The 12,023-nt window shown below is 48.2% G+C and overlaps 1 protein-coding gene across 1 annotated transcript in view; it reads left to right on the forward strand.

The window, feature by feature from the left end:
- Positions 1-12,023, forward strand: part of LOC126088205 (cytochrome P450 6k1-like) — an 82,534-nt gene that overhangs the window by 17,991 nt on the left and 52,520 nt on the right. The window contains exon 4 of the mRNA XM_049906331.1: positions 9,520-9,782. Within this exon, the coding sequence (XP_049762288.1) occupies positions 9,520-9,782 (263 nt within the window). The remainder of the gene's footprint in view (positions 1-9,519; positions 9,783-12,023) is intronic.

Consider the following 12,023-nt stretch of genomic DNA (forward strand, 5'->3'; position numbering starts at 1 on the left):
ACAAGCTCAACTTTTGTTAACGGGACTGGTCCCCTATTTTTCGTCGAGAAAAATGCACATTCTTCTTGTAGTGTAAGTTCTACTGCTTGCGGTAGTTCAGTCACATCACTTCGACTTCATACAATCGTTTGTACTTTACCATTACTTACAAGGTACACTTAAGTGCGAGGTCGTAAGTTAGTAAGGCTCACTTCCATGTGTTAACAATTATGACAGGAAAAATATTAACTGCTAATGACTCACCTTGTGCATCAGGAGGGAGACAGAAACTGAATGTCCAGGAGGTGCAGAGATCAACCTTCTATAGGATGCGTGTATTACACTTAACAAAATGAACGTCGTCGACATTCAAGAAATGTTCAGAACCAATCATTAACTTGCTCCATGCACAGCGAATGATAAATGGCGCGCCACAGTTATCACAAAAGCTCGCAGCATCAAGGTCGAAGGCGAACTCCTTGGGAGTTATAAACCGTGCAGAACATTCAGCTATGTGCTCTTAAAGAATGCATATAGAATAATATTGGTGTAATGGGATGATGAGAACTGACGGAACGTGATGGCATGCGACCGAATGCGAAACAATCTCGTGGAACTTATCATAAAACCGGCTATATCTTAAGGCGTAACTGCACATACTGCAATAATATGTTTTATAGGCACAGAAAGAACAAACATCCAGAGGTTGAATTTGTCCAGTGGTTTCAGGTGGTACGAACTGGGACCTCGCACACTTATCAGTAGCGATAGTATGCTCTAAATGAGTATATTTTTTTTACAAGGACCAGGAATCAAGCAACAGCAAGTTTTTTTGACCAGTTATTGGCCGAAAGCAGTGCTCATACTATGGTTATAATTGTCTTATGCCCGTTTTCCCACTCTTGCTTGCCGTGCCGCAAATATTCCCTACTGCCCTTGCAAGATCACGCACATGAGAGAGAATCGTAGGTGGTAGAGCCCCTCCGAATTCTAGCAGCGCAATAAATAACTTCCACGTCAATTTACAATCCAGATTAACAGTCGACATAACTGTATCCGAATGCGTTAGGGCACTGATGTTAGTTGATCTTGATACAACTCTCTTGGGACCTCTAACTTCCAGAGTTCCCTTCACACGCATTTCCTCTTCAAATCCCGTTTGGTCGGAGTTGAAAACAAGTTGCTCACTGAACGATGGGTTAAGTTTGTTTATCTCATGTACAAATTTTCGGCCCGATTCCACTGTTTGTTGTGCTTCGTCAGTTACTTACTGAACGATGGGATGAGTTTATGTCATCTACAAATTTTCGGGTCGATTGCGCAGTTTGTGTGCATCGTCAAGTGGATTCTTTGCTCGAAATTTCGTTATCTTATATTTTCCAATTGTTTAGCACTGATTGCAGATATGCAACCATCCACTGCTTCCCTTGAAATCACTGTAATCTATGCCGCGCACTTTGATGTGCATAACGCAGTATGTCACTGTGGTGCACGTCCTGTAAATAGTATCGAGCATCTCTGAGACGCACAAACACCAATTTTAATTGTGGTGTCACCGCCAGACACCACACTTGCTAGGTGGTAGCTTTTAAATCGGCCGCGGTCCGCTAGTATACGACGGACCCGCGTGTCGCCACTGTCAGTAATTGCAGACCGAGCGCCGCCACACGGCAGGTCTAGAGAGACGTACTAGCACTCGCCCCAGTTGTACAGCCGACTTTGCTAGAGATGGAACTGACACATAGCGCTCTCATTTGCCGAGACGATAGTTAGCATAGCCTTCAGCTACGTCATTTGCTACGACCTAGCAAGGCGCCATAACCAGTTTATATTGAGATATTAAAGCCTGTACCGTCAGACCGATGTTCTACAATTGTGGATTAAAGTTAAGTATTCTATCAGTTACTCTTGTTTTGCTAGTCTTATTTCTCTGACCTGTTCCAGACCTCACGCCAGTCAGCGTGTAATTAAACGCGTGCATTTCGGCCTACTCTAACAACACAGAGTTGGCTCTTCGGCCAACAATTCATTAATGACAAATCCGCTTTTCAAAAATGTTCAAATGTGTGTGAAATCTTATGGGACTTAACTTCTAAGGTCATCAGTCCCTAAGCTTACACACTATTAACCTAAATTATCCTACGGACAAACACACACACCCATGCCCGAGGGAGGACTCGAACCTCCGCCGGGACCAGCCGCACAGTCAATGACTCCGCTTTTCCCTCCCTTGAATATCTGTAGTTTTTCTTACGCACAACACGGTCATGTTGCTGAGGACTAATTCGGAATCCGTTTACAAGTTTTTTTTAAAACTGACTCATCTCGCAGAAACGCTAATATTTCATCTGCCACTTCTTTCTTACTATCTGAAATTCCTTGGGTCCGTTTCAGACGAAATGTCAAATTAGGCAACTGTTGTTGTAGATATAATTCAATGTTTGCTTTGTTTATTATTGCCATTGCTCTGCTTTGTATCAACTCCACTACCTCAGTAGCACTGTTGTGATTTACACGTCGATCAAGCAGTTCAAATATGCGCCGCAGCCTCATGCTGTGCTCACTATAGGATACCTCCAGTCCCGCCGTCTGTTGCCATTAGCAACCAATTTTGTTGTTGCCTGGTAGACAATACGTGGGGCGTCGAATGCGTAAACATCATTGGCCTTTCCGATCTCGCACTCAAGGCGTTCGTTGTGAGCCTTTCTATGAAACAATCTCTACTTAGGGAGACACTAACTGCCTCAGCTGCCCCTTTTAAACTTCCCTTCCAAAACTTCGTAACGACGACTTCTCTGAAATCTCTTTGTATTTCATCAATTCTGTTTGCCCACATTGACACCGGTGTGTCAGACCCACCATACTTGCTCCGGACACTGCGAGAAGGCTGTACAAGCAATGATCAGACGCACGGCACAGCGGACACACCAGGAACCGCGGTGTTGGCCGTCGAATGGCGCTAGCTGCGCAGCATTTGTGCACCGCCGCCGTCAGTGTCAGCCAGTTTGCCGTGGCATACGGAGCTCCATCGCAGTCTTTAACACTGGTAGCATGCCGCGACAGCGTGGACGTGAACCGTATGTGCAGTTGACGGACTTTGAGCGAGGGCGTATAGTGGGCATGCGGGAGGCCGGGTGGACGTACCGCCGAATTGCTCAACACGTGGGGCGTGAGGTCTCCACAGTACATCGATGTTGTCGCCAGTGGTCGGCGGAAGGTGCACGTGCCCGTCGACCTGGGACCGGACCGCAGCGACGCACGGATGCACGCCAAGACCGTAGGATCCTACGCAGTGCCGTACGGGGCCGCACCGCCACTTCCCAGCAAATTAGGGACACTGTTGCTCCTGGGGTATCGGCGAGGACCATTCGCAACCGTCTCCATGAAGCTGGGCTACGGTCCCGCACACCGTTAGGCCGTCTTCCGCTCACGCCCCAACATCGTGCAGCCCGCCTCCAGTGGTGTCGCGACAGGCGTGAATGGAGGGACGAATGGAGACGTGTCGTCTTCAGCGATGAGAGTCACTTCTGCCTTGGTGCCAATGATGGTCGTATGCGTGTTTGGCGCCGTGCAGGTGAGCGCCACAATCAGGACTGCATACGACCGAGGCACACAGGGCCAACACCCGGCATCATGGTGTGGGGAGCAATCTCCTACACTGGCCGTACACCACTGGTGATCGTCGAGGGGACACTGAATAGTGCACGGTACATCCAAACCGTCATCGAACCCATCGTTCTACCATTCCTAGACCGGCAAGGGAACTTGCTGTTCCAACAGGACAATGCACGTCCGCATGTATCCCGTGCCACCCAACGTGCTCTAGAAGGTGTAAGTCAACTACCCTGGTCAGCAAGATCTCCGGATCTGTCCCCCATTGAGCATGTTTGGGACTGGATGAAGCGTCGTCTCACGCGGTCTGCACGTCCAGCACGAACGCTGGTCCAACTGAGGCGCCAGGTGGAAATGGCATGGCAAGCCGTTCCACAGGACTACATCCAGCATCTCTACGATCGTCTCCATGGGAGAATAGCAGCCTGCATTGCTGCGAAAGGTGGATATACACTGTACTAGTGCCGACATTGTGCATGCTCTGTTGCCTGTGTCTATGTGCCTGTGGTTCTGTCAGTGTGATCATGTGATGTATCTGACCCCAGGAATGTATCAATAAAGTTTCCCCTTCCTGGGACAATGAATTCACGGTGTTCTTATTTCAATTTCCAGGAGTGTATATCAGTTCATGACATCGAGTCTTACAAATTTCAAAACTCTGCCATCTCTCTCCCCACACCCACCACTGCTGGCGGCTCACCTCCAACTGCGCAACGCTATGCGCTGTTAACATCCAGCTGCCGCTGCCCAACACTACAATGGCAGACAACAATGCAAACTAGCACACAGAGCGCTACGTAACGTTGCCAGTAAGAAAACATAAACAGACTACTTACAAATATTAGATTTCGAATTACTGATAATTACCTTTTGACAGCTCTATTTGCGAGTGGAACAGGAAAGGAAATGACTGGTGGTGACACGCGGTACCCTTCGCCACGCACCGTATGGTGGCTTGCGGAGTATACGTGTAGATGTAGATGTGGATGTGGATCGTAGCATTGTAGTTATGTACAGGGTGGCCAGAAACGGTCTGAAAAGTTTGTAAAGGTGTTTCAGGGGTAGGCTATGCTGAGTAATAACTGCTAAGAAAAGAAATCGATAAGTTGCGCCGTTTTCGAGTTAATTAGCATTGAAGTCAGCTAGTCAGGCCGCAGAGCTCAAAAATTCAAGTGGTCATATGCGTTGTTCATTTGCTTTCCTAAAAACGAGCAAGAGAGCGATACATGTGGGACGGTAGCAAGGGCTGATCCAGAGCCAAAGTCAGATCAGTCTCGTGCGCTGTCATGCGCATTATGCGAACAAATGGTTCAAATGGCTCTGTGCTCTATGTGACTTAACTGCTGACGTCATCAGTCCCCTATAACCTAGAACTACTTAAACCTAACTAACCTAAGGACATTACACACATCCATGCCCTAGGCAGGATTCGAACCTGCGACCGTAGCGGTCGCGCGGTTCCAGACTGAAGCGCCTAGAACCGCTCGGCCACCACGGCGGGCCATTATGCGAACAACAGACACTAATTGTGCACTGAAGCGCCAAAGAAACTGGTATAGGCATGCATATTTAAATACAGATATATGTAAGGCCGGCCGGGGTGGCCGAGCGGTTCTAGGTGCTTCAGTCTGGAACCGCGCGACCGCTACGGTCGCAGGTTGGAATCCTGCCTCGGGCATGGATGTGTGTAATGTCCTTAGGTTCGTTAGGTTTAAGTAGTTCTAAGCTCTAGGGGATTGATGACCTCATATGTTAAGTCCCATAATGCTCAGATCCACTTGAACCATTTCAGAGATATGTAAACAGGCACAATACGGTGCTGCGATCGACAAAGCCTGTGTAAGACCAAGTGTCTCGCGCAGTCGTTAGATTGGTTACTGCTGCTACAATGGCGGTTACCAAGATTTAAAGGATTTTGAATGTTGTTTTATACTCGGCGCACGAGCGATGGGACACGGCATTTCCGAGGTAACGATGAAGCGGGGGATTTTCTCCAACGACCATTTCAGGAGTGTATCGTGAATATCAGGAATCTGGCAAAACATCAGATCTCCGACATCGCTGCGGCCGGGAAAAGATCCTGCAAGAAAAGATCCTGCACATGTGTAACGCTTTCACAAATTGCTGCAGATTTCAGTGCTGAGCTATAAACAAGTGCTAGCGTCCTAACCATTCAACGAAACATCATCGGTATGGGCTTTCGGAGCAGAAAGCCCGTTCGTGTACCCTTGATGATTGCACGAACAATGCTTTATGCCTCGCTTGGGCCCGTCAATACTGACTTTGGACCGTTGGTGAGTAGAAGTATGTTGCCTGGTCGGACGAGTCTCTTTTCAGATTGTATCGAGCGGATGGGAGTGTATGGGTTTGGAGACAACCTCATGAATCCATGGACCCTGCATGTCAGCAGGGGACTGTTCAAGCTGGTGGAGGCTCTGTAATGATGTAGGGCGCGTGCAGTTGGACTAATATGGGAACCCTGATACGTCTAAATATGACTCTGACAGGTGATTCGTAGATAAGCATCCTATCTGGTTACCTACATCCATTCATGTTCATTGTACATTCCAACGGACTTGGGCAATTCCAGAGGGACAATGCGACACCACACACGTGCATAACTGCTACAAAATGGCTCCAGGAACACTCTTCTGAGTTGAAATACTTCCACTGGCCACCAGACTCCACAGACATGAACATTATTGGCAGTATCTGGGATGCCTTGCAACGTGCTGTTCAGAAGAGCCCTTCACCCCTTGCGCTCTTACGGATTTAGGGACAGTTCTGCAGGATTCATTGTGTCAATTCCCTCCATGACTACTTCAGACATTAGCCCTGTTGGGGCACTTCTGCGTGCTCGCGGAGGCTCTACACGATATTGGACATTTGTACCAGTTTCTTTGGCTCTTCAGTGTTGTAAGTAGGCTGTTTAGGTTTTTATGTTGGTAACGTCATGTAGCGCTCTGTATGAAAATCACTGACTGTGCTGTGTGCAGTCTGTGGCTGGTTTGCATTGTTGGAATGTTTGCCATTGTAGTGTTGTCAGTTGGATGTGAACAGCGCGTAGCGTTGCGCAGTTGGAGGTGAGCCGCCAGCAGTGATGGATGTGGGGAGAGAGATGGCGGAGTTTTGAGAGCGGATGATCTGGACCTGTGTCCATCAGAGAGCGTAAATTTGTAAGACTGGATGTCATGAACTGATTATATACACTCCTGGAAATTGAAATAAGAACACCGTGAATTCATTGTCCCAGGAAGGGGAAACTTTATTGACACATTCCTGGGGTCAGATACATCACATGATCACACTGACAGAGCCACAGGCACATAGACACAGGCAACAGAGCATGCACAATGTTGGCACTAGTACAGTGTATATACACCTTTCGCAGCAATGCAGGCTGCTATTCTCCCATGGAGACGATCGTAGAGATGCTGGATGTAGTCCTGTGGAACGGCTTGCCATGCCATTTCCACCTGGCGCCTCAGTTGGACCAGCGTTCGTGCTGGACGTGCAGACCGCGTGAGACGACGCTTCATCCAGTCCCAAACACGCTCAATGGGGGACAGATCCGGAGATCTTGCTGGCCAGGGTAGTTGACTTACACCTTCTAGAGCACGTTGGGTGGCACGGGATACATGCGGACGTGCATTGTCCTGTTGGAACAGCAAGTTCCCTTGCCGGTCTAGGAATGGTAGAACGATGGGTTCGATGACGCTTTGGATGTACCGTGCACTATTCAGTGTCCCCCCGACGATCACCAGTGGTGTACGGCCAGTGTAGGAGATCGCTCCCCACACCATGATGCCGGGTGTTGGCCCTGTGTGCCTCGGTCGTATGCAGTCCTGATTGTGGCGCTCACCTGCACGGCGCCAAACACGCAAACGACCATCATTGGCACCAAGGCAGAAGCGACTCTCATCGCTGAAGACGACACGTCTCCATTCGTCCCTCCATTCACGCCTGTCGCGACACCACTGGAGGCGGGCTGCACGATGTTGGGGCGTGAGCGGAAGACGGCCTAACGGTGTGCGGGACCGTAGCCCAGCTTCATGGAGACGGTTGCGAATGGTCCTCGCCGATACCCCAGGAGCAACAATGTCCCTGATTTGCTGGGAAGTGGCGGTGCGGTCCCCTACGGCACTGCGTAGGATCCTACGGTCTTGGCGTGCATCCGTGCGTCGCTGCGGTCCGGTCCCAGGTCGACGGGCACGTGCACCTTCCGCCGACCACTGGCGACAACATCGATGTACTGTGGAGACCTCACGCCCCACGTGTTGAGCAATTCGGCGGTACGTCCACCCGGCCTCCCGCATGCCCACTATACGCCCTCGCTCAAAGTCCGTCAACTGCACATACGGTTCACGTCCACGCTGTCGCGGCATGCTACCAGTGTTAAAGACTGCGATGGAGCTCCGTATGCCACGGCAAACTGGCTGACACTGACGGCGGCGGTGCACAAATGCTGCGCAGCTAGCGCCATTCGACGGCCAACACCGCGGTTCCTGGTGTGTCCGCTGTGCCGTGCGTGTGATCATCGCTTGTACAGCCCTCTCGCAGTGTCCGGAGCAAGTATGGTGGGTCTGACACACCGGTGTCAATGTGTTCTTTTTTCCATTTCCAGGAGTGTATATATATATATATATATATATATATATATATATACCGGGTGATCAAAAAGTCAGTATAATTTTGAAAACTTAATAAACCACGGAATAATATAGATAGATATGTAAAAATTGACACACATGCTTGGAATGACATGGGGTTTTATTAGAAAAAAAAGTTCACAAAATGTCCGACAGATGCTCTGGACAGCAAAACTGCTACTGTGACGGTTGAGAGGTACGCCGATATGTGACAGAATCACATCATCCGCAACCTGGCTGATAAACCCCTGCTGCAACGTACGATGTTTATGCAGCATTGCGCTCCACCCCATATTGCTAGATGCATGAAACATCTCTGGCGCGCGTCGTTTGGTGATGATAGTGTGCTCAGCCGCCACTTTGGTCATGCTTGGCCTCCCAGGTCCCCAGACCTCAGTCCGTGCGATTATTGGCTTTGGGGTTACCTGAAGTCGCAAGTGTATCGTGATCGACCGACATCTCTAGGGATGCTGAAAGACAACATCCGACGCCAATGCCTCACCATAACTCCAGACATACTTTACCGTGCTCTTCACAACATTATTCCTCGACTACAGCTATTGCTGAGGAATGATGGTGGACATATTGAACATTTCCTGTAAAGGACATCATCTTTGCTTTGTCTTACTTTGTTATGCTAATTATTGCTATTCTGATCAGATGAAGCGCCATCTGCCGGACGTTTTTTGAACGTTTGTATTTTTTTGGTTCTAATAAAACCCCATGTCATTCCAAGCATGTGTGTAATTGGTGCCTTGATTAGTTAGAATCTTTTATTTAGCTGGCAGTATTGGCGCTTGCTGTATTGCAGTAGTTCGAGTAACGAAGATTTTTGTGAGGTAGACTAAAAGATTCAGGAAAGTTATTGGTTATTGTTAGTCAGGGCCATTCTTTTGTAGGGATTATTGAAAGATTGCATTGCGTTAAAAATATTGTGTGTCAGTTTCGTGATGATCAGAATAAGCAAAGAGCAAAATGTCTGAGTACGTTCAGTTCTCATCAGCTGTTTGAAAATCAAATACTGTAATTGATTAATTTTTCTAAGGGGACGTTTCAGTGTATATGGCGGGCCATTTGAATTTGTGCGTGAAAGATCCTGATTGGCTAACTTCAATGCTAATTAACTCGGAAAAGGCGCAACTTATCGAATTTTTTTCTTAAGAATTATTTTTCAGCACAACCTACCCTGCAACACTCTTGAAAGCTTTTCAAACTGTTTCAGGCTACCCTGTGTATGGGAGAGGAACTTTTCTTGCCACTAGTCTCTTCTTTCTTCCAGACGATGCAGGACTGTGGGCGCGAACTCGTGGAGGTTCTCCAGGAGCCAGCGAAGAGGGGTGAGATCCTGGAGATGCGGGAGATAGCAGCCAGGTTCACCACCGACGTCATCGCCTCCGTCGGTTTTGGAGTCGAGTGCCATGCTCAACGGAATCCAGACACAGAGTTTCGCCAGTGGGGACGAAAAATATTCGAACCTACGTTGAAAACGAGGATTTCAAGTCTCATGTACAGGTTCTTTCCAGCTGTTGCTAAGGCACTACAGTAAGTTCCATAAATGTGCATTTACTCTTTAAATCTCACATTCTGAGCATATAAGAGAAAAAAAAAGATCTTTTTATCCCTTGAGCCTTCACGCAAAGATTTACGTGTTCTTTTTTTCCCCGCGCTGTTCGAGAGTGGAGCGGTAGAGAAATGGTGTTAAGGTAGTACAGTGAACTCTCTACCAGGCATTTAAGTGTGAATTGCAGAGTGGTCGTGTAGATGTAGGTGTACATCTACATCTACATTTATACTCCGCAAGCCATCCAATGGTGTGGGGCGGGGGGCACTTTACGTGCCACTGTCATTACCTCCATTTCCTGTTCCACTCGCGTATGGTTCGCGGGAAGAACGACTGCCGCAAAGCCTCCGTGAGCGCTCGAATCTCTCTAATTTTACATTCGTGATCTCCTCGGGAGGTATAAGAAGGGGGAAACAATATATTCGATACCTCATCCAGAAACGCACCCTCTCGAAACCTGGACAGCAAGCCACACCGCGATGCAGAGCGTCTCTCTTGCAGAGTCTGCCACTTGAGTTTGCTACACATATCCGTAACGCTATCACCCTTACCAAATAACCCTGTGACGAAACGCGCCGCTCTTCTTTGGATCTTCTCTATCTCCTCTGTCAACCCGACCTGGTACGGATCCCACACTGATGCGCAATACTCAAGTATAGGCCGAACGAGTGTTTTGTAAGCCACCTCCTTTGTTGATGGACTAAATTTTTTAAGGACTCTCCCAATGAATCTCAACCTGGCACCCGCCTTACCAACAGTTAATTTTGTATGATCATTCCATTTCAAATCGTTCCGTACGCATACTCCCAGATATTTTACAGAAGTAACTGCTACCAGTGTTTGTTCCGCTGTCATATAATCACACAATAAAGGATCCTTCTTTCTATGTATTCGCAATACATTAATTTGTCTATGTTAAGGGTCAGTTTCCACTCCCTGCACCAAGTGCCTATCCGCTGCAGATCTTCCTGCATTTCGCTGCAATTTTCTAACGCTACAACTTCTCTGTATACTACTGCATCATCCGCGAAAAGCCGCATGGAACTTCCGACACTGTCTGCTAGGTCATTCATATATATTGTGAAAAGCAGTGGTCCCATAACACTCCCCTGTGGTACGCCAGATGTTACTTTAACGTCTGTAAATGTCTCTCCATTGAAAACAACATGTGTTCTGTTTGCTAAAAACTCTTCAATCCAGCCACACAGCTGTTCTGATATTCCGTAGGCTCTTACTTTGTTTATCAGGCGACAGTGCGGAACTGTATCGGACGCCTTCCGGAAGTAAAATCGTGCAACACACACTCTAGCTGGATAATGACCTCAGGTCGGCGAGGAAGAGTCCACAATATTCTTGAAGTATGGCACATGGAGGTGAAACCACTCATTGATGAACAGAAATCATCGAGTTTCCAAATTTCGGGAATGTTGACTGGCGTGTTTCCGCCTCTGTTCCAGATAGGCCCCGGCGTTTTCTATGAGAGTAAGATCTGGTGATTTAGTGCGACAGTCGAAGTACGAAAGGTGCCTGAGACTTTGTCAACGCTGAAACATATGTGTGCAGACCAGAGAATGTGGCTGTTGTCATGATTGAAGACCTGAGTGTCCACAGTGTGCCCATCATGAAGACGTATGAGAAAGGACAACACTTGGCCAGCGACAATTTTGAAGTAAACTACCCGCTTCATAGACACGGTAACCTATGTGGGTCCAAATAACGGTCAGAAAAACACCCACTAATCATAACAGAACCACCTCTGGCCTGAACCTCACTCTCCACACATTGCCAGTTAAACGCCTCATTGCCCCGTCACTGTATCTGACTGGTTGCATCATTTAATCTCTGGTATCCCGGCCCTTCGGAGCTTGAAAGCCCGCCACAACGGATGGACCTAGACGACAGCCGCTAGGCAGCTCGTAACGTTTACAAGCCGCTGCTGTCCCCACCTCAGCGCCAGGCGCCTGTCACACTCCGCACTATAGGCTGTCGCAGCCATGCTGCAAAGCTAGCAGTACTGCGGCCCAGATCTCAGTCGTCTTCCGGATGTGCTCTCGTTATTCTTCGTTACGTTCATCACTGTTTTGGTTCCTGATATTGCTACGTCTCGGCTCTCGGATTGGTTGACTCTCTACATCTACATCTACATCCATACTCCGCAAGGCACCTGACGGTGCGTGGCGGAGGGTACCTTGAATACCTCTATCGGTTCTCTCTTCTATTAC

This window comes from Schistocerca cancellata, chromosome 6 (assembly GCF_023864275.1).
Source record: "Schistocerca cancellata isolate TAMUIC-IGC-003103 chromosome 6, iqSchCanc2.1, whole genome shotgun sequence".
Classification (NCBI taxonomy): Eukaryota; Metazoa; Arthropoda; class Insecta; order Orthoptera; family Acrididae; genus Schistocerca; species Schistocerca cancellata.